Source organism: Mirounga angustirostris, unplaced genomic scaffold (genome assembly GCF_029215605.1).
Source record: "Mirounga angustirostris isolate CCGP_5_RB_7025 unplaced genomic scaffold, mMirAng1.0.hap1 SCAF_1, whole genome shotgun sequence".
Taxonomy (NCBI): Eukaryota; Metazoa; Chordata; class Mammalia; order Carnivora; family Phocidae; genus Mirounga; species Mirounga angustirostris.
The window spans coordinates 140,341,865-140,365,271 of record NW_026991709.1 but is presented as its reverse complement, the minus strand read 5'-3'; the positions used below and the strand labels follow the sequence as shown (position 1 = coordinate 140,365,271).

Here is a 23,407-nt window from a genome sequence, read left to right as displayed (position 1 = left end):
GTGTATATGTGTGTGTGTATAGATACATATATACATATAGGCACTATTTTCAGTAGTATTTAGTGTTAATTTTACACTAATGTAATTTATGGAGATAATTTACTGGATTAGGTCAGTAATTAGAAGCTGTTTTAATTAACAAAATTTTATGCAGTGTTCATTATTTAAACATGGTTTTGCTTTCTGAGTCCTACTTTATTTCTTCCTTATTTTAAGGTTGCTGTTTATTTTCCAAATGCACTAACCATTGCAACATGCACTTTATGTCTTCCAAAGATTTTATGATGTTTCTCATTTGTTGTAGTTTCTTCTTCCCCCTTTTTTTTTTTTTAAAGATTTATTTATTTATTTTAGAGAGAGAGAGCGAGAGAGAGAGCGAGCGTGCACATGTGAGCAGAGGGGAGGGGCAGAGGGAGAGAGAGAGAGAGAATCTCCAGCAGACTCCCGGCCAACCTTGGAGCCTGGAGCAGGGCTGGATCCTAAGATCCTGAGATCACAACCTGAGTGGAAACCAAGAGTCTGGACGATTACCCAACTGAGCCACCCAGGCACCCCTATAGTTTTCTTCTTTCTCTTAGTACTTGTCAGCTTATCCTTTAAAAAATTGCTTTACTGTCATGTTAGTGAATATTGGGAGAGAGAAGAGATAGACCCAAACCCAGTTTTTTGATCTGTCAAGTCCCTTGATGACCTCAAATAGTTTTTCTTTACTTCCCTGCCTTCTGTAAGCATAAAGTGAGTTACTCTTGGAAGGAACCTTTATTTTTAGTCCCATAAAAATTAGAGAACAAATACGGAAAATATTGGGAGAATGCAAAATAAAATGACCATAGTGTTTGCTTGAATTCAATTGAAGTTGCTTAAAGTACTTAAAGTTAGATGATATGCTTTTGAACTTGATAATTGTCTGATGTATTAATTTTATTCAAATTTGGGCCATTTGAAAGATAAATATTGCTTGAATCTTTAAAAAAGATCTAGTATCAGAGAATTGCAACAACTGTTGTAATTGGTAAAGATCTGCCAGTTTATCTGCATAAAAATTAAATTTGGCAACATTTTAATCTTAATTTTTTAAACTATTGCTGTTTATAATGGAGCTTTTGCCTTGGTAAGTAAAAACAAATAGAATTGTTTTGAGTATTCCAGGCAGGGTCCTTTTGGTTGCCTGGGATCAGAAATCTATTTAAACTTGTTGTAGTTAAAGAGATCTTTATTGTAAGTATATGGAGTTTTTGCTGGATCCAGGAAAAGCTGCACACATGCTTCAGAAAGAGGGAAAGGTGGCTTCCGAGTTCAGCTCTGTCTCATCTTCCTCTTCCTCATTTCCCACATGTGTCTGCTTTGTGAGGTGCTACTTGATGTCACTCCTAGCTTCTGCATGCCTCTGCTTCAGTCTCCCCTAATTTTTGCTATCAAGCTGATAGACTCTAGTCTCAATCCTTCTAAGCAAGGTTAAGACTAAGAATTTTAATTTAATAGATTAACCAAATAACTGCCTTGTGGTGAAATACATACCAGGGACAAGTTATGATGATTTTCTAGTATATTCAGTTGATCTGAAGGAGTTACTATGGAGGTGCTCTGTATTTCAAAGGTTTAGGCGAATAAGAAAGGCCTGAGGGGCTTCTTTTGCAGTATCTTAAAAGTATGGGTATGTAGGCGCCTGGGTGGCGGCTCAGTCCTGGGATTGAGCCCTGCATTGGGCTCCCCGCTCCGCGGGAAGCCTTTTCTCTCTCCCCGACTCCCCCTGCTTGTGTTCCCTTTCTCGCTGTGTTTCTCTCTGTCAGTCAATCAATCAATAAATAAATAAAATCTTAAAAAAAAAGATATGTGTATGTAAAAATATTTTCATCCTGACTTTATTTACTTAAAAGTATTATATCAAAACTACAGTAGGAATACACTGAGAACAGATAGCTTTCAGTAAAACTGTTAATCTTAAATGCAAGTTCAAGATGCATTTCTGCCTGTAGTGTTCATTGCTAAATGCAGCTTTTACAAAAGGTTGAGGGCTTTACTATGTGGGCGTTTATGATGACTTTTGAGGAAGAATCTGGTAGCTTTTGTTGGTTTGCTTTATAGGATCTTAAAGAAATAAGTAGTAGCTCCCAGTGGAGCTAAAGCAGTGATTCCTCAATGGGTTTGTGTGTTGGGGTGTGTTTTTGCCTCTTAAGGGACATTTGGCATTCCTGGAGACATTTTTGTTTGTCACATCTGGGGAGAGGGCATTTCTATGTTACGGTGTCTAGTAAGTAGAGGCCAGATATGCTACTGAACATTCTGCAATGTATGGGACCTCCCCCTACATAACAAGTGTCCAGCCCCAAATATCAATGGTGCCCAAGTTGATATGTAGAATCTGTTATATAGAATCAAGGATCATAGAGCAAAAAGGTTAAAAGGTTCAAAAGAGAGAAGATTTTGGAGTTAGAGAAGTTACCCTGCACTGGTTTTGAATGCTTGCGGGGGGAGTGAGAGAGGAGGTCATTTCTACTGGAAGCCTGTGTTTAAATATATCTGAGTTCACTATATTAATCTATATTTTAACTTTGGTAATTTTCCTTTATTTAAACCAGTTTTAGTTATATTTTAATTCTGACCAATCAGAATATTTTTTGATTTCTTAGATACATTTTCCTAACTAACAGTAGTCCAAATGAGACCTACAAGAATGAAAAATTCTTTGTAATTAACATTTAGGAGTATTACAACTAAATATTTTCTCAGTGCAGATATAAATTGAACTATATCTCCTTTGTCCCTAGCATTTAAATGTGAAGTATTAATCTTAAGAAAAAGATACTTTCCCTAGAAGAGTTGCTACTTTTTATGATGATGTATTTTTTTCTGGAAAGCTTTTTTCTTTTTTCTTTTTTTAAGATTTATTTAAGTAATTTCAACACCCAGCATGGGGCTTGAACTCATGACCCCAAGATCCTGAGTCACATGCTACACCAACTGGGCCAGCCAGGCACCCCTGGAAAGTTTCTGATAAAACAGTTTTTACCTTATAGGAAACTGTATTTGTGAACTAGATTCTTCAACTGTTTAATTCTCATGAAGTTATAGATATACCTCAAAATATGTTTAAAAACAAAACTCCTGAAATGCTGTAGGTATTTGAAATAATTTTTTTTTTAAAGATTTTATTTATTTATTTGAGAGAGAGAATGAGAGAGAGAGCACATGAGAGAGGGGAGGGTCAGAGGGAGAAGCAGGCTCCCCGCTGAGCAGGGAGCCCGATGCGGGACTCGATCCAGGGACTCCAGGATCGTGACCTGAGCCGAAGGCAGTCGCTCAACCAACTGAGCCACCCAGGCGCCCGTAATAATTTTTAAAAAATGATTGTAAATCTGTTTCACTGTAACCCATTGATTATTCGGTGGTACATATAAAATGCCCATATGAAAAATATAGCTCTATTATTTCTTAAATATTCTAATATATAAATGGAATATTTACTCAGTAGTTCTTTACCTTCTGATCTGAATGAAATTAATGTTCAGATTTCTTAAAGCAGCTCCAAGGGAAGTTTTTTAAACCCAGAATTTCCTGCGTAGAACATGAATTTAGAGTGGTTCTCTCCATTATCATTAGACATTCCGCATGTCTAATGATCGCCACCAGATGGCGATCTTATATGTTGATGAAGATTGATACTTGGTGAAAACTGAATTGGTTGCCCAAATTAAGCAAGGTGAACTCAGCAATGATATTTAGCAATGGTGAAAGGTGTGGAATGGTTATGCATCTCTCTGAAACATGAGACCTGTTTTTGTCTTACGTTTTTTTTTCTTTTCTTGGCTCTTCAAATTTTTCTGTGGAAACCAAAGTGAAATAATATCCCCATAAATTTATTATAATATTGATGCTGATTTATTGTGTTAAAGTTTTTGCTTTTTTTTTTTTTTTTAAAGATTTTATTTATTTGAGAGAGAGAATGAGAGATAGAGAGAGAGAGCATGAGAGGGGGAGGGTCAGAGGGAGAAGCAGACTCCCCGCCGAGCAGAGAGCCCGATGCGGGACTCGATCCCGGGACTCCAGGATCATGACCTGAGCCGAAGGCAGTCGCTTAACCAACTGAGCCACCCAGGCGCCGAAAGTTTTTGCTTTTGATGATGGTTATTTTATGGCTGTTACCAAATTTCTAAAAGATTTAAAGTAGTATTTTAGAATAATTAGGTGAATGTTTTTGTGACTGAGTACTTTATATTTTACTTAAAATTCCCTAAATTAGGCATATAGGCAATTAAAATTATATGTAGAACAAATAAAATGATATGTAGTTGAACTTAGGGTAAGATATATGGCCTAGTGGAAAGAGCATAGGCTTTGAAATCACATGGCTCTGGATGGGAAAATGATTAGCTATGTTACCTTACAGAGTTCTTGTGAGAATTAAAAATAAGGTTTGTAAGTGGCCCCCTGAAAAGTGCATGGTCCCTGGAGGCAAATGGGCATGATTTATTAGCTTCCCTAAGTGTGAACTGTGGGACTTTGGGAAAATTACTTAACCTTTTAGAGCCTAAGTTTCTTATATATATTTGGGGTAGTAATACCTACCCCTAGAAATGTTTAGGGTAGTAAATGAAAGAATGTATGTAAAGCATATAGAAAGTTTTAATAAATAATACCTGTTACTTTTATCTCTGATACCATAAAAGCTAGTAATGACCACAGTGTATGTCCATGTGTAGTAGGAAAGAAACACTGCTAAATTCCTGTCCATCATTGTTAAAGGAGATTGTTCTTCTCACACCTCTATTTTTTAAGAGTTTAGGAAAATAAGAGAATGTAGCAATTTTAAATTAAAGAATTTAAAACATGTTTTCTCTTAATTAGGAAAAAATTGCACCCCACCTTTTTCTGGCCAGATAAAGAAACTTTACGGGGTCCTTTGCTTTATGTCTGCAGCATTATCTACATCATTAGCAATACCCCGGTGTTGTGTTCCTCTACGTTAGTCCCACCCATCAACAGTTCCGCTTTCCATGATGGAGGTCTAGAGGCAGATGCTCCTCCTGACTGTTGTCAGTAGGTCAGTAGTAGCCTAACACACATCCCAATGCCTGCGTCATGCACCTCGCTTCATCTCATCACGTAGGCATTGTATCATCTCACATCATCCCAAGAAGGGCGAATACAGTACAATAAGATTTTCAGAGAAAGACTACATTCATATAACTTATTACAGCATATTGTTACAATTGTTTTGAGTTTTTAATCTCTTACTGTAGCTAATTTATAAATTAAACTTCATCAGTGCTATATATGTATAGGAAAAACAGAGTATATGTAGGGATTGGCACTATCTGTGGTTTCAGGCATCTATTGGAGGTGTTGGAACGCATCCCCTGCTGATAAGGGGGTGGGGGGAATTGCTATACTGAAAAGGTGACTGTAAAGGGAACTTAGGTGGATATTACGTGTTTTTAAAACCATTTTGATTCTTGTACAGTTCTCCACCAAACTTAAATTTCTAGATTTTTTCCCCCCTCGGGCTGGTTGAAATTCACAATTAGAATTTTTAGTATTATTTTTTTCCTGAATTAATTAATTAATTAATTTATTTAGATTTTATTTATTTGTCAGAGACAGAGAGAGAGAGCATAAGCAGGGGGAAGGGCAGGCAGAGGGAGAAGCAGGCTCCCTACTGAGTAAGGAGCCCAATGTGGGACTAGATCCCAGGACTCTGGGATCATAACCTGAGCAGATGGCAGACGCTTAACCAACTGAGCCACCCAGGCTCCCCTACAAATTCATTTTAAAAAAATAGGAATGTGCTGAAAATTTTTAACCATTTTTTGACCTCATGAAATGTACTTTTGAAATGTTACTTGCCTTGTTATCAAAGTTGTATCTATTAAGGGGCGCCTGGGTGGCTTAGTCATTAAACGTCTGTGTTGGGCTCAGGATATGATCCTGGGTCCTGGGATCGGGCCCCGCATTGGGCTGTCTGCTCCGTGGGAAGCCTGCTTCTCCCTGTCCCACTCCCCCTGCTTGTGTTCCCTCTCTTGCTGTCTCTCTCTCTGTCAAATAAATAAAAATTTAAAAATCTTAAAAAAAAAAGTTGTGTCTATTAAAACGTGAATTGATCACAGTTTTTTTTTTTTTTTTTTTATTTGAGAGGGAGAGAGAGTGTGAGAGGGTGGGAGGGATAGGGAATCTGAAGCAGACTCCTCACTGAGCACAAAGCCTGATGTGGGGCTCAGTCCCACAACAGGGAGATCATACCCTGAGCTGAAACCAAGATTTGGATGCTTAATGGGCTGAGCCACCCAGGTGCCTTGGAATTGATCACAGTTTTGAAGAATTGACTAAAATGATAATTTTTCACTTTCAGTGACTTTAATGATTATCTTTGATATTAAATCTTATACTATATGTTGAATTAATAGATACTTAACATCTTTAGAGAAGCGTGATCTTTGTTGAAACAGACCAACCAATATATCATCCTCCTATACTTCATGTTCATAGAAATAATTACTCACAAATATGTTTTATCCTTTGTAAAACATAAAAATGTGATCATATTAAACATAATTCTACAATTTGCTTTTTTCTTAATATATTAACTGGTATCTGTTGAGTGGAACCTTGAGGTTTTGTCTCATTCTTTGTGTCTTACTAATATGTAATGGTAATTAGCTGTTCCTTTTTATTTACTTTCAGGTGGTTTTCTGTTTTTGCCAGTTTGAATAGTAAGCATGCTTGACCTTATCTTTGTATTTTGGTGCTTTTATTTCTGGAGTAGATACTCTGGAGTGATACTGTTGCACGAAGAATATCCTTAAAGATTAAAAAAATGGATTCTTGCTAGCTATGCTCAAAAAAGTTTTGAGAAATTTATATGCCCACTGGGAATTATGAGAGTGTCTGTGTCTCCCTTTCTTTATCAGTTTAGATGTTAATTTTTTTTCTTTTTGCTAATCTGATGAGTAAAATTTACTAAACCTCTAGTGAGAGTATTCACCTTATCATATGGTTATTGGTCATTTGTATTTTCTCTTAAGGGAGTTACTTGGTTCATATTTTTGGTCCATTTTTCCATTCCTTTCACTTCCTTTTTAAATCAAGAGTTTCTTATAGTATAGATATTTAATGCCATGTTCATCATTCTGCCTATATTTCCTTATGTTCTACCTTATCTCTTTATGATGTTTTTTGCTTTAGAGAAATATTTGTTTTTAGTAGAGTAAAATAAATCTGTATCAGTCTTTTTCTTTATGGCTTCTGTATTTCTCATCTTTTTTTTTTTTTTTTTTAAGATTTATTTATTTATTTATTTATTTGACAGAGAGACACAGCGAGAGAGGGAACACAAGCAGGGGGAGTGGGAGAGGGAGAAGCAGGCTTCCCGCCGAGCAGGGAGCCCAATGTGGGGCTCGATCCCAGGACCCTGGGATCATGACCTGAGCCGAAGGCAGACACTTAACGACTGAGCCACCCAGGCGCCCCTGTATTTCTCATCTTGACTAAGAATATATCCCCACTCCAATAATACAAAATACTATTTTAAATTTTAGATATTACCCTTCTAAGTATCTTTAATCCATCTAGAATTTTTTTTTTACCTGTGGTTTGATGTCGACAACTTTGTTTCATCAAACTGGAAAACCAAAGAAGTCTTTTCATTTAATAAATGAATTACTTTCAGTTTCTTGACTCTGTTTTGTCTTACAAAATATTTAGTTACTGTTTCTGTGTTGGTACCATACTATTTTGCTTATCATAGTTTTTTAGTATATTGGAATGTTTGTTAGGCAAAATGTCCCCCACCCCCCTTTTTTTTCACGATTTTATTGGGAATAGATTATCTTAGAGATAGTGGAATCTTCAGTATTTTGCATTTTAATATGTTTGCTTTTGGTATCTAGTAAATAATTTATCATTTTTGGGCAAGTTCTTTGTATTCTCATTATACTTAAGTTAACATTGAAAGAGATTTACTTGACTGTAATTGAGTGACCTGAGCAGCAGGGGCTTAGTGACATTTTCTAATTAGTGACTAATTTCTTAGTGACATTTCTAGTCCAATCATAAATCTTGATTCTGAACTAGATAAGTAGTGTTTAAGTAATCCTAGTACTCCAAATGTTTTTTTAACATGGATTTTAAGATTTGGGGATTAACCAGAGGACAAAGCTTACTTAGAAGGCTTCATTATAAATATGGAACAGAATGTAACTGATATAAAATAAATTGATATAAAAATAAAAATCTAATTCAAAACTGAGATATGGAAAGGAGATTGTAAGTGAAAAAGGTGTGTGTGTGTGTGTGTGTGTCAGGGGGGTAGTGTGTGGAAAATCCTTATTTTTCTTTTTGTAAAGCAAGCAGATACTGCCTAAAATGATGTATTATTTAAAGTTATGATGACAACTCTAGCTACCAAGAACAGTTATAAGACAAAAACAGAATGTAGTTCTGTCTGGTGAGTGGACATTATATGGAAGGAGTGCTTATTTGGGGAGCCTTGTGTAAGTCTTGATTTCTTCTACCATGTACAAGTTTATTTAATTTATTTCCAAATGAAGTTGCCATGTAGTAATAGAGAAAAATCTTTAGGATATATTTTTTATTTGGAACAAATCAAGTTATGTATATAACAGTGAGTTGTAATGTGGCTACCTTTTTTGGTAATATATACATACTTCTATTTGCATTACAGAAATGGAGAAAAGGTTGAAAATGGGGCAGAGAGAACAAGGGAATAAAGGAAACTGTTTTGATTCATGTAAATGTATGGCTAAATGAAATAAGCCAGATACAGAATAACAAATACAGTATGATCTCACTTATATCAGAAGCAGAGAGTGGAATGGATGGGTGCCAGGGGCTGTAGGTAGGAGGAAGTGAGGGGGGTGATGGGCAGAGGGTACAAACTTTCAGATACACAAAGTAATTAAGTTCTAGTGATGTGTTACACAGCATAGTGCCTACAGCTAACAATACTATATTATATACTTAAAGGTTTTTTGACAGCTTAAGTCCAGTTTCTTACCACACACACACACACACACACACACACACTCAATCAGTATAAGGGGGGGTGGGAGGAAACTTTGGGAGGTGACAGATGTCTGTGGCCTCGATGGTGGTGATGGTTATGAGTGTGTATCCTCAAACTCATCGAGTTGTATGTATTACATACATATAACTTTCTACATGTTGATCGTACCTCAATAGATCGCCTTAAAAATAAGGATTGCTGAAAAATCTTTAAAGAAATAGCCAGATTAAAATTCTGGAGCTTATATGTTGAGTTAATATCTTTTTATTTTATCAAGAGAATGGTAGAATAAAACTTACTTTACCTTTCTATATAATCTGTGAGCTTGATATTTAAAGTTTAATCTGAGAATTGGTTTTAGTAGTGCCCAGGATACTGTCACAACAGGTAACATGTTGGAGAAATGGATCTTTTGTAATTTGATGAAGAGTTAATTTTGTTTTGCAATTTGGGAAATGAAAAATTTGTATGTACCTAATTCCTTCTTTCCTCCCTGGGTCCTCTCAACCTTCCTTTCCTCTCCCCTGTCCCCCGACCCCCTTTTCCCACCTTCCTTCTACCTAAATCCCTATGCTCAGGGTTTTTATAATCCGGGCTGGAGACCTATGGCTGACCAGGATGTTAAGCTCTTAAATACTAGTGGGGAGGTACCAAGATTTTCTACAGGAGGTAAATTTCAAGAGGTTATTGTAGGAATTGCTATTGAACCTGATTGCAGATACTTTTCATTTTGGGTGTGATGTATTGAAATTTTTAAAAATTGTTGACTAACATTTAAATTTTTTAAAAAGATTTTATTTATTTATTTGAGAGAGAGTATGCACACATGAGCTTGGGGAAGGGCAGAGGGAGAAGCAGACTCCCCACTGAGCAGGGAGCCCAGGACCCTGAGATCATGACCTGAGCCAAAGGCAGACACTTAACCAACTGAGCCGCCCAGGCACCCTAAATTAAGATTACATTTTATATGAATTTGGTAGACATTTTATTTTATTCGTTCATGTTCAGTTAGAATTTTGTTTTAATCATCTATAGTTGGAATTTTTTTTCTTAAATTTCTTTATATACCGTTAGAATAGAGGAAAAAGCATGGACTGAAAAAGACTAGGTTTGAATCCCAAACCTACTGCTTACTAGATCTGTGACTTTGGAGAAGTAATTTAACTTCTTTGAGCTTTAATTAGAGTTGAGAGGATTAAATGAAATATCTGAAGGTTAAATGTACTATGTAATAATGCGTATATATCATCATGTTTAGCATAGTTTTAGCGCATAATAGGTGGTCAGTTAAGTATTTTTATTTTCTAGAAACCCAGAATAATAGAATGATACTTTTTAGTCTTCATTCTTAAAAATGTTTGTTGAACAAACAATATCATAGAGAAACTAAAAAGAATATAATCCACCCACAACTATTTAATTAATTAATTAATTAGTTAAGTAAGCTCTGTGCCCAATGTGGGGCTTAAACTCACAACACCGAGATCAAGAGTCATATGCTCCACTGACTGAGCCAGCCAGGCACCCCTCACCCAGAACTTCTTAATTCTGTATTTTCAACATACAGCCTTTTACAGTAGTTCTAAAAGTGCTATCCCTCGACCTCTGCCAGTCCCTGAGATCAGGGGATCTGTAAGGTCAAAACTATTTTTATAATAGTGCTAAGACATTATTTGCCTTTTCCACAGTTGTGGAATTTGTACTGAGGATACAGAAGCAATGATGAGTAAAACTGCTGGTCCCCTAGCTCAAAACAAGGCAGAGGCACCAAACAGCCCTTGTAGGTGTTCTCAGTTTAAAAAATGAAACATTTTCACTTATGAATGTCCTTGATGAAGAAGTAAAAACTGTTTTAGTAAATCTCAGTCTTTGAGTGCACATGGCTTTAATATTCTGAATGACAAAATAGGAAGTATGCATGAAAACACTTCTGTTACATACTGAAGTACCAGTAATTGTCTGGAGTAAAAGCACTGGTGTGATTACTTGAATTATGAGCTGAAGCTAGCTGCTTTTTTACTTGAAAGTAACTGCAGACTAAACTGTGATTATTCAGACTTGACATTTGGCAGATATTTCCTAAGAAAGAAATGAAGTGAACCTACCACTTCAAGAAAAACAACTGGTAGTATTTGTTACCAATGATAATAAATCTAGCTTTCATGGTAAAACAAGAAATTTGGAAAACTTGTCATCTGCCAGCCTGACTTGGTCATTTTCTCAGTACTTGAACTACTCTGATGAGATTATTGATGATACTAACAAATGCATTTTTTTTTTTATATCGTATAATGAAATGTGAAGTTTGGAAAAGTTCTAGAACCCAGTGAACACATATTTTACAAATGGGTGAGAGAGCCATTCAAAGTGCATGGTAGACCAGTGGATTTCAGTATACGTGTACAAAAGCATTCATTTGAAATGGTTTTAGATTCTAACTTGCAAACTAACCTTTAAGAAATGACTACTTTTTGGGGTGCCTGGCTGGCTCAGTTGGTAGAGCATGCGACTCTTGATTTCAGGGTCCTGATCTCTACCTTGGGTGTAGAACTTACTTAAAAAATAAATAAATAAAATTAAAAAAAAAATGACTACTTTTTGAATTTGGTGAACTATCAAAGAAGAATATCCACAGTTACCTGAAAAGGTATTAAAACATTCCTCCCTTTTCCAACAGAGTATTGTGTGGATCAGGAATTTTTTATATAATTCAACCAAATCATATCCTTGATTAGAGAAGTAGATATGAAAATCTAGTTGTCTTCTATTAAGTCAGGTTTTAGAGATGTGCAAAAATGTAAAAGCCTTTTTTCTCACTAAATTTTTTATTTTTGAAAAGGATTATTTTTTATTAAAATGCTATTTGTTAACATGTAATGATTTTATTTTAAATTGAATTTAAGTGTTTTAAAGTTTTTTCAGTTTTACTACCAATATAGTAAATATAGATGTTAAACTTGTATAAACAAAGACCCTTTGAAGTCTTCCATAATTTTTAAAAAAAAATATTTTATTTATTTATTTGAGAGAGAGAGAGAGCACATGAGAGGGGGGAGGGTCAGAGGGAGAAGCAGACTCCCTGCTGGGCAGGGAGCCCGATGCAGGACTCGATCCTGGGACTCCAGGATCATGACCTGAGCTGAAGGCAGTTGCTTAACCAACTGAGCCACCCAGGCACCCAATCTTCCATAATTTTTAAAGAGATCTTGAGTCTGTAAAGTTGGAGGAGTGCTTCTCATTTTCTTTTTGCTCTTTTAGCTGTTATCTATATGAATACTTTTGGTTAAAATAATTGTAAACCATAATGTGATTTATTAATCTTGTTATTAATATAGTTGTGATAAGTTGGTATAAATATTAGAGTAATGATAAAAAGGCAAAACTTTCTTCAGATGAAAACATCTTTGGGTCTTCCTGAAATTAAGTGAAAGGGCTAGATTTAACCAACTATGTTGTTGGCAGTTTATTCTCTAAGTTCCCTCTTTCTACTCTCACTATTCTCTAAGATCTATCTATCTATTTTTTCTCCCTCATGTAGCCATCCCCATATATCCTTAGAGTATGCTCTCTTTTGAACTACTGTTACAGAGTTTCAGTTGAAAACTGGTAGCTACATTTCTCTTTTGATATTTTCTATCACTACTTCTCTTTTGGTATGTTCTGTTACTACTAAATGTGTGTATTATGCTCCCAGTCTCTTTTGCTGTGACCCTGTATAAGTTGTAGTTATTAGCTTGGAAGATTAGGTAACTTAGAAGACCGTGATTGGCTGTACCATAAAAGCAACTTAGGAGAGTTCATCTGTGCAAAGCACAGTGACCTAAATCAGATATGTACTCACTGTCCCTGGAATCTTCAAGGGACTTAACTGCATTACATTGTCAAACACAAGGCATTTACATATTACCATGGAAAGATTTCGCCTGGAGAAGAAGTTACCTGTATGTACCTGATTGTGATCTTGTGTTTTATTTACAAACAGATTTGACTTTTTCAGTTTACTAGTGAAGCTTGAAGAAATGTCAGGCTTATTAGCATTGGCTTAGAATAGTATCATCCTCTGTGTCCTTGGCTGTGGAAGTCATATGCTGAAAAGAGTAAATCCTTGGGTAAAGTTAGCAATGTTTGTAACATCTTTATTATTCTATAAAATTAGGTTTTTTGATTAATATTACTTGAATGAAGCTTTTAAAAATTCCGTTTGGCCAAGATATTAGGAAAGAAGTCACTTTGTCTTTAATGGTTAAGTATGTTTTGAATATAAACTGAAATATTTTATAACTCTTTGTGCTTATAATCATAATTTATTGGAGGTGTTACTTTTGGGCTGTGGTCATATGTCTTATGTAATGAAGAAATTAATTTGTGATAGGGATCTTCTTATGCTGTTTTATAACAGATTTTGTAAACCTCAGGTGTCCAAAAAGGGTATGACTAGATTTATGAATATGTTGTTAAATAATCTTTTAACATTCTTTTTTTCCTTAAAATTATGCCTTTGACATGTTAAAGTTTGAGTTTTGGTCTTTTGGCCAAGAAAATACACATTACAGATTTTGCTGTCTCAGGTGGAAAAATGACTTATGGGAAGAATTAGTAAAATGTGTTAACATAGTTATAAAGTCTGTTTCAGATAGTTTGATTTTGCTGGGAATTCCCGCTTGTGAATTGAATTTTGGTTTTATCATGTGTTGATGGGCTTTTTTGTTTATAAACTGATCTACTACATTTTCAAAATACTGAGTACCTTTGTATGTTTGAGCTTTAATTGTGTTCATAAGGAGTCTTTAAGTGAATCCAGGGTAGATTTTTAGCTGAGTAGTCTTGTCCTTTGAAACATACTCAACATTCCACTATTAGAGAGCTTACCAAGAATCCTGCTTGATGCTTAGGATATACTGGTGAGCAAAACAGACATGATTCCCCTCTTCTTGGAACTTATTGTTCTACTGGAAGATAGTAGAAAGAGGTTAAAGAAGTAGTTATATAAGTATGTAAAGAATATCAAAGTAGTAGTTACATAAATATGTGATTATAAGTTTTAACAGATGCGGTAAAGAAAGTACTGTGTGTTCTCAGCATATATTATAGTGACCTTGGTCTGTTGTCTTGTGGGTAAAGAACCCATGTAACTGGGACTCTACAGAGACCTGGCTTTTAATTTCAGTTCTTTCACCAGCTCACAGTGTAATCTTATGTCACTTAAGCTTTGTGTGTGTGTGTGTGTGTGTGTGTATGTGTAATGTATATATAAAATCTGGACATTGAACTGAAAAAGTAAAGCCTGTTGATACCTATGAGTCTGTGAGGTCTCATTCATTAAGATTAGGAATGGAAAAGAGAATTCATTTACCTCCAGATTTTTTTTTATCATGGGGAGCCATTTAGCTGTAAATTAACTGTTAAGCTGGAAATTTGATTGTATTACAGTTTTTCATTCACTGATCTATCTCTGGTACCTGAATAATGCTTGGCATATAGTATGTACTCAGTAAGTATTTGTTGAAAGAATGGATGACTTCCTTAATTCCTAGTCCTTTAAGGGAATGAAACTTCTTTCATGAACTGTTGGATTTATGGGGAACAAGGGTATTATCCAGGGGAAGAAGAGGCAGACTGACCATATGCTGAGGGATTTTCTGGCTGTCTCCTGTTGGTTTTCACTAGAAAACTGCAGTGGAACCCAAGTAATGATAACCTCATGCTGACTGGAGATGCGGAATCTTTTTTTTTTTTTAAAGATTTTATTTATTTATTCATGAGAGACGGAGAGAGAGAGAGGCAGAGGGAGAAGCAGGCTCCCAAGGAGAAGGGAGCCCGATACGGGACTCGATCCCAGGACTCTGGGATCATGACCTGAGCCGAAGGCAGACGCTTAACCATCTGAGCCACCCAGGCGCCCTGGAGATGCGGAATCTTGACAGAGCACCTACTGGACCTTATTTCAGTAACCATATACTATTTGATAACCCTGAAATAAGTGATCCATACGTGTTTTTTGGTGTGTGTGTGTACTGATTTGGAACTTGGAATGATTGTGTCTCCCCATAGATATAATACAATAAATATTTGTGATTTGTAGTTTCAAGTAGAAACCTGATGAGGCTTTCCATTTGTCCATAACTTGGTATTCCATTGGCATAGCCATTCCTCTATTAAGGGACTTTTGGATTGTGTCCAGTCTTTTCCTGTTATAAGCTGTAATAAATAACCTTGTACATGTGTCATTTCATACACAGAGAATTTAAACTTTCTTTATGATCTCATATGGCTCATTTTTTGTTGTCTTCTTTGTTATGGAGCACTTATAATCTGCTTAGTAACCTTATTTTAGAAGTAGAAACGGAACAGAAAATTGAAACCAAGGCAAATAATTTTAAGATTAGAGTGAGTCAGTCTTATACTGACATACTTTGGGTGCTTTTTTATTCTTCCATGTATTTGAATTTTCTCAGTGCCTTGGCATTATTTCATTTTAGGAAGGCTTTATAGGCATTGGCTTACATCACTCATTTGATGTTAAGAATGAAAACATTTTGATGTCAGGGGTTGTTCTTTGCTGACTATTTTTTAGTTTTCCACTATATTCTTGGAGTTAAAAAATGAAGTTTTTTCTAGATGCAAATATAAAAATAACTGACATTAACAGATTGAAATTTGAATTTATTCTTTTTAAATTACTAAAGTTAAATGTGTTTGTTGTAACAAAAAAAAATAAACAGTATTTTGATTGTTTCTGTGTTACTGCTTTCCTAATCATCAATGTGAGACAGTGTTAGTTTGAAGGTTAGCCTTCTAAATATTTATTACTGTGTAATACATTTTTGTATATACTTTAAAGAACACAAAGGTACTTTATATAGTATATAAACATCCTCTATATTTAGAGATATGGACTGAGGCATTGTTCTAAAATGATAGGATTTGAAGCACAATATGTTTGTTTCAGAAATGAATTGTCCCCTTGAAACATCGATGGCTTTGTCTAAGGGATTTTCAATATATAGTCATATGCAACCTGCAGACTTTGTTGAATTACTTGTAATATGTCAGGATGACCAGTTTGTATGGCCTACTTAATGTTTGCATTTATAGCAGATCGCCTTTTTGATTCATGTTTCACAGTTGTTGAAAAGCTACAAAAAGTTTTTAAGAGAAGGGAGAAATGCTGATGCTCCCCCCCCCTTCTTTATAGTGCTAATCCTATAAGTTTCTTGTACTCTTAAAATTTGAACTTTAGTTTGTTCTACCAGTTACACGTGAGAACATTCTTATTGAAAACCTAGTCAGTCACAGTAAAATAATAGTCTACTTGGCTTTAAGTTAAGTGACTTATGTAAGCTTCACGGACACGATTCAATGGGAGCAAGCTGGGTGGGCCATGAGAGGATGTGCTGGTGGACAGCCTTTTTTCGGCATGCCACTTTTTGCACATTTTAGGAGTGTTTTTGTATGGTAGATGTTTAGATGTCCAGCTTAAGCTGTTTTTGAGTGTTAGCTAATAGTGTTGTTAGTACATCTAAACATGTAAATATATCTGTAGAAATAAAAGGGTGTTTTTGGTTAGGGGTAAGAGAAAAATGTATTGTTTTGCTTCCTATCTTAGCGAGCATTCCTGCTAATGAAAGTTTAGAATGGGAGCAGTTAATTCCTTTTAGAATATACAGTATGCTACCTCTTGGGATAATCGTCTTGTAGGAGACTGCTTGTCTTGTACCTGTGCCTGAAATCACTTGAGGAGAGCTAAAGGTTTTAGAGTATGACATGCTTACTAATTTTACTTTTTTTTTTTATTTAAAGATTTTATTTTTTTATTTGAGACAGAATGAGAGAGAGAGAGCACATGAGAGGGGGGAGGGCCAGAGGGAGAAGCAGACTCCCTGCCGAGCAGGGAGCCTGATGCGGGACTAGATCCCGGGACTCCAGGATCATGACCTGAGCCGAAGGCAGTCGCTTAACCAACTGAGCCACCCAGGCGCCCTAATTTTACTTTCTTGTGGTTTTTTTTTTTTTTGTGTGTGTGTGTGTGGGTCTACGTATATATTTTTGTGTTTCCTACTTTAGCCTTTCCTCATTACTATTGGCGTTTGATTGTTGTGAGGCAGTTTGATGAACCACCCATACTGTTGTCACTCGTCTTTCTTAGTCCTTTATATGAAAATACACAGTCTGTTTCCCACTCGTAGATATGGAGCCTTAGCAAGTCATTTGACTTCTCGGCATTTTCTATATTAAATTGAACACCAATCCTTCAAAGTTCTATACAACAACTTCTTTTTTTTTTTTTTAAAGATTTTTATTTATTTATTTGACAGAGAGGGACATAGCGAGAGCAGGAACACAAGCAGGGGCAGTGTGAGAGGGAGAAGCAGGCCCTCCGTCGAGCAGGGAGCCCGATGTGGACTCGATCCCAGGACCCTGGGACCATGACCTGAGCCGAAGGCAGACGCTTAACGACTGAGCCACCCAGGCGCCCTACAACAACTTCTTAATACTCAACTCTATTGGATTAAATATTTGGATATCTAACCTTCAGAAAGTAAATTTGGATATCAAGAGATCTGCATGGCCTTAATGTATTGTGTCTGGTTCTGAATTTTGGGAAGCAAATAGAGTTTGGATAGCAGGGGATTTGTACAAAAAGGTAATCAAATTGATTCAGTTCCTGAATTTAAAGGTTGGAGAATTTAGACACAGAATTTGGATAGCAAGGCACATTTGTATATGAATCTACTTTGTATACATTGAAAAAAGCTATACACAAACGTATGATATTGTAGATCAAAAGTTGAAGGAGACGTTAATAGAGCATCTTAACCAACCTCCTGTTTGGTCCTTTCTTAAATAGTCTTCCAGTTTATGCTTGGACATTGAAATTGGTTAGAAGCTATGTTCTGTCTGGTTTATTGTTCTAAGTGTTAGAGGAGATCCTGGACCATAAGACCAGCCATAAAATGGGAATGGCTAAAAATGTGTCTTGCAAAATTTGAAAAGTACTATAATTAGATAGATAAAAAATGTGACTGTATTCTAGAAAAATAATAGTGGGGTATTAATGTTGTAATTAATGTTATTATAATTTTATTATTTAATTCTCTTATCTCCAGTTGTCTCTATTGCCTGCAAAAGTACCAGTTATAGCATAAGGACCTTCAAAGAGATTGAATTAGATTATTTATTTTCTTTTTTGAAAGCTCTTTCCTTTCCTCCTTTGGAAGGTTTGTAGTACTTTGATTCCATCTGAGCCAGAACATTGTCCATTTCCTGTTGCTCATCCTTTGCCTGCTTTCAACACTGGTTTCAGGTTATCCACCTCTTTCTTCATCAAGCCACCCAGCTCCTTCCAGGTCATTTCTAGATCTTTAGCCTCTTCCTGGGCCATCCTTTTCCTTGCATTAATCTTCTGCATTGATTCTTTGACAAAAGCATTATAGGATAGGACCTCTCTGGTGTGATTGATTTGCTGCATGAGCTTCCATATCCTGGGTTCTTCAGCATACTGCACATACAGCATAGACTGTGTGAGCTGATCTGTGTCACTCTTGAAGTTAGACAGGCTTGTTTAATATTGCCAGCTCTTCTCAGAACCTCTGTATATCTTTCCAAACGCTTGAATGTCTTCTCCAGTATGTCTCCCCAGTCCCTGGCTTCGTTGAACATGGCAGAGTCCTTGTTCACTGTTGCCTGATCATTGTACACTGTTCTGTAGTCTTAGAATGGAATAGACTTTCCTGAGGAACTGGAAGTGGTGATGTCTTCTTTGCCCACCCAATCAGGGTGCACCTGTTGAGACACGTTGTGGTAGTTGTATTGGACAAAGTGCAAGGCCTCCTAACAATGGTGAAGGTTGGTGAGGTTTCCTTGTACAGCTATAGCCGACCCATGCTGGGCAAGGGCTCAGAATGGGCTACAGCTCAAATTGAAGCCTTTTTGAGGGAAGGAATTTGCTCATCTGTTTATATCTGTGCCACAGAATCTTGAGCATACTACTATTCCTTTCAGAGTTAAGTTAGAAGTTGGGAAGGGAAGGTAAAGCTAAAATTTTATTCTTTTAAAAATAGTCTATGCAGTATTTTACAAAAATATGTTTCTTTTTGTTGAGCTGGAGACGGGAACAAAATTATGAAGGTAGACTTAGACAACTCAAAGTTAGAACCTCCTTAAAGGTTAAATTTTGCCATGGCTTTTCCTTTGTAGAAATAAAAGTTCTTATAACTTTGATTGGCTCTTGGTTAATTTACGAGTGGAAGTGATACTACATGTTTAGTCTATAGACTCATTTTTGACCATTTTATGTAGAACCATAATACAATCCAGTATAGCTGAGTTAAGTGTTTCCTTTTAATTAGGGGACCTAAGAGCAAAGAACAACCAAAAAAGCATTCCATATTCATATGTAAGGGTCTCCTTCACCCCTGATTTTCTCTAATTGTCATCTGGATTGTCTTTCTGTTGTAGTGAATACATGTACCAATTATTTAGTAACTTCCATAGAAGACCAATTAAAAATTGTCACCTCAGTTCCTACCATGAAATTTTTGAATAGTCTTTTGTGGATTAAAAAAAGCCCATTAAGCCTACTTTAAAAAAGAATGCAGTTAGCAATAATTAGTTAGCTTATAGTTAGCTTCTTGGAGAGGAAGGCAATCTGTTACTTATTTTTTGACTATTTCAAATAATGCCCCTATTAGTAGGTTCTTAGTATATATTTGATGTCATGAATAAATAAAAATAATTTCTTTTTAGGGTCCTGATGAAGAAGCTGTTGTGGATCTTGGCAAAACCAGCTCAACTGTGAACACAAAGTTTGAAAAAGAAGAACTAGAAAGTAAGTTTAACTTATGCTTAACGGGATAAATTACTGATGAAAGTTTGTTAGTGTGCTTTAAATTTTACCTGCTGTTTGTGGAAACATTTTGTTGTTATGAGGTAGAGCATACATTTGAAAGAACGTTTAACACTTTTCTAAATATAGTTTAAGGAATAATATAGCAAACACCCATGTAACCATACTCATATCTGCAGTTACAGTATTCCTTGATTTCTCTTTGGAAAGTATTGATGTAACAAAGATTTTAGAATCTGTGTTTTTTTTTTTTTGGAGAGAGAGAGCATGAGCAGGGAGGGGGACATGGGGCAGAGGGAGAGGGAGAATCTCAAGGAGGCTTCATGCTCAGTGTGGAGCTTGACGTAGGGCTCAATCTCATGACGCTGACATCATGACCTGAGCTGAAATCAAGGGTTGGATGCTTAACTGACTGAGCCAACCAGGTGCTCCTAGAATCTATGCTTTTCAGATTTCGTTGGTGGTTGCCATTACTTACCTTGGAAATTAAAATACCAAAGTTAAAAAGTCAGTTGCTTCTTTTATTTTTTTCATTTCTAGCAGGCTAGGTAATATGTTTTTAGCATTTCAGAACGCCAGACTAATAAGCCACAGTTATTACTAGTCATATAAATGTTCATTTTATAGGTAAGTTACATCAGCCTTTTCAAGTGCTATGATACCTCAGCATAGAATTGTGGAGCAGGTGAATTATGTATCAGTCTACGAGGAAGAAGTCCTGGCAAATGGTTTCTTCTCTCTTTTTTTTTTTCTTCTGATTGAAATAATTTTTGAATTACAGAAGAGTTGTAAAGATAGTACACAGAGTGTTCCTGTTATCCTTCACGCAGCTTTTTAAAATTTTAACATTTTACATAACCATCATAAGTTAACGAAAATGAAGAAATTAACATCAGTACAGTTGTATTAACTAGATTAAATTTTGTTCAGATTTCACTGGTTTTCTACTGATGTCTGTGTTATGTTCCAGGATCCAGTTGAACAGTTCGAGATCCAATAGTACATTTAGTTGTCTAATCTCCTTAGTCTCCTCTGTGACAGTTTCTTAGTCTTTCCTTGTTTTTCATGACCTTGACATGTTTGAAGGGTAGTGGTTAGTTACTTTGTAGAATGTCTCTAAGTTTGGGTTTGCTTATGTTATCATATGAACAGACTGAGATTATGGATATTTGGGAAGCATACCATGGAGGTTGTGTGCTCTTTTCAGTGTATCCTCTCTGAGGACATGTGATATCAGCGTGACTTATTATTAGTGATTTAACCTTGAACACTTGGTTAGGGTGATGTTCATGGCAAATGTTTTGATAGACTTTTGGGGTCTTCTTGGGAACTACATTTTTAAGTTAAAGCTTTCTGTAAAAGCTGGTACCATATAGGAGCAGTAATCTGTTGCTTTTAAAAAGGAGATGGAAAGAGGCAAATAAGTGTTCTCCATATTTACTTTGTGAGATGGAAGAAAGCCCTGTCTTTTAAAATTGTCTTTAAAAATCTAGGCTTCCTAGGGCTTCTGAAAGGAACCTCAGTTATCTAGAAGCTTATGGTTAGATTCTGTGAATTCCAGGTGCTAGGGAAGTTAAAATGTTTAGCAATAATTTCATCAACTCAGATCACTTAGCATATAATGTTACCTCTCAAATGTGTGCAACCTAGAACGTGAAGAGCAGCATTGGGTATGTTTTTTTTGCTTCCCTTTGTTACCCCAGAGCCTTTAGCTTTGTGTACATGGTACATATCTAAATTTCAGTATTGAGTTTGAGGGAAAGATTACGTTTATCTCAGAGTTTGACTGAATAGCTCTTTGACAGCGTAAAGGTTAAAGAAAAAGGAAAAAAAATCATAACAAAGAACACTAAGGTTGATAACAAAAGCTAAATAAACAATAAGGCTTGGATTTTCATATTCCTGTTTATTCTTTCTAAATTGGAAACTCCTATAATTTATTTTTACTTTGGTGCATTGCGGCTATGTGCCAGAACCCATTAGTTCTAATTGGAGTACAACTTTGTAATTCCCAGTGCACAGTGATGAGAATTTGCCTCTTTAATTTCCACTTTTCTGTAGTATTTAGAAGAAGATAGTTTCACTAAAATTAAATAGTAATATCACTGAGTTTTGTTTTAATTTTTTTAGTTTTCTTATTGAAATATAATTTATTTAACATAAACTTCATCATTTTAAAGTCTATAGTTAATTTTTTTAAGGTATATTTACTATGTTGTGCAACTATCACCACTCTAATTCTAGAACATTTCCATCATCCTCCCCCTGCCATGCTATATAATTGATTTTTAATTTTGGGATTTTCTGGTAAAATTAAAAAAAAATTGGTATTTAATTTCTATAGTTTTTTTTTTAATCTAGTGCCTACTGTATACTAGGCAGAGTGCTAGGTATTGGAAGATGTTAAAGCAAGTAATTTTAGTTCATTGTATATCTATAGGTCTAGTTCTCTTTTAGTTTAAATGTAATTATTCAGTTTATTGATATTACTATGTTGGTAACTGAAGTGAGAAATCAAGAGTGTCACCTTTTTCAAACTTAGCTGGGTATGTGTGTTTCGGGCAATTCAGATTTTTTTGCTGCCCTGGATATTTGTAAATGACTGCAGAATTGCCATGAGTATTGATTTTGGGGTTACAACTGAATTTTGGCAAGTTGGCAAATTTGAAAATAAAGAATTCACAAAAAATGAGGATTGAGTCTACTTTCAAATTTCATCTAAAGATGAAGACCTTGAGTTTCTTGAGGTATTTATTTTCTGACCATCTTATGGAATTTGTTAGGAAAAGAATGCCATTAACTACTCATATTTCAGCATGTTACTTTTTAAAGTACCTAAGGGCAAAAAGCAGCTCCGTGCCAGAGGCTTTTGCATAGTTGCAAAATTAGTAGTTAAACTTGTAGCCCACCACGCCTTTCACTCCACGTAGCTTAGATAGGAACATTACTTAAACTATTTAAGAAATCAAGTTCATGCCTCAGTATTTGACATAGTGCTGCAGGCTTTCTAGTTCCTTCATTAAGTTTTATTTAGTGGACAAAAGCAGAGACTGCCTTTCATAACCATTTCGTTGGTCACAATACAAATTGAGAATCATGCAACATCAGCAGTAGCTTTTTAATATTCCAGAAGCATATGATAACCTTATTGTATTGCTTTCCCCAACCAGTCTGACAGTTTATGCCCTTTAATTGGAGTATTTGGGTCATTTACATTTAATGTAGCTTTCAGTAATTTGGACCTTGCTGATTTGGGATTTCCAAAACTGTAATTAATAAATATTTACAAATATCTGCTTATGAATATATTTAATTATCATTAAAACATATCTCTTAAGGATCTCTGTTAGCTAGGGTTGACATCAAAATGTAGATGGAATAAATTTATGACTACGTAGTATGATTTCAGAAAGGCCAAGCTCTTCTTTCCCAAAATGCCTTTTTAGCCTTGCCAAAGTAATGCTTACATAAGTAACCTGTTTTATCAGTCAGTGGTATTAACCCGTGACATAGCATTCTATTTAGTGTTCTATAAAAGAAAA

General features: G+C 35.6%; 1 protein-coding gene across 11 annotated transcripts in view; it reads left to right on the top strand.

The window, feature by feature from the left end:
* The window catches only part of SLC4A7 (solute carrier family 4 member 7), a 107,476-nt gene that overhangs the window by 19,428 nt on the left and 64,641 nt on the right, over nt 1-23,407 (top strand). For 7 of the 11 annotated variants that reach the window (XM_064588854.1, XM_064588834.1, XM_064588813.1 and 4 more), the window contains exon 2: nt 19,766-19,847. In XM_064588854.1, coding sequence (XP_064444924.1) covers nt 19,766-19,847 — 82 coding nt within the window. Of the gene's footprint in view, nt 1-12,481; nt 12,961-19,765; nt 19,848-23,407 lie in introns of those variants that run through there. The other 4 variants (XM_045903914.3, XM_045903910.3, XM_045903916.3 and 1 more) reach the window with 3 other exon arrangements.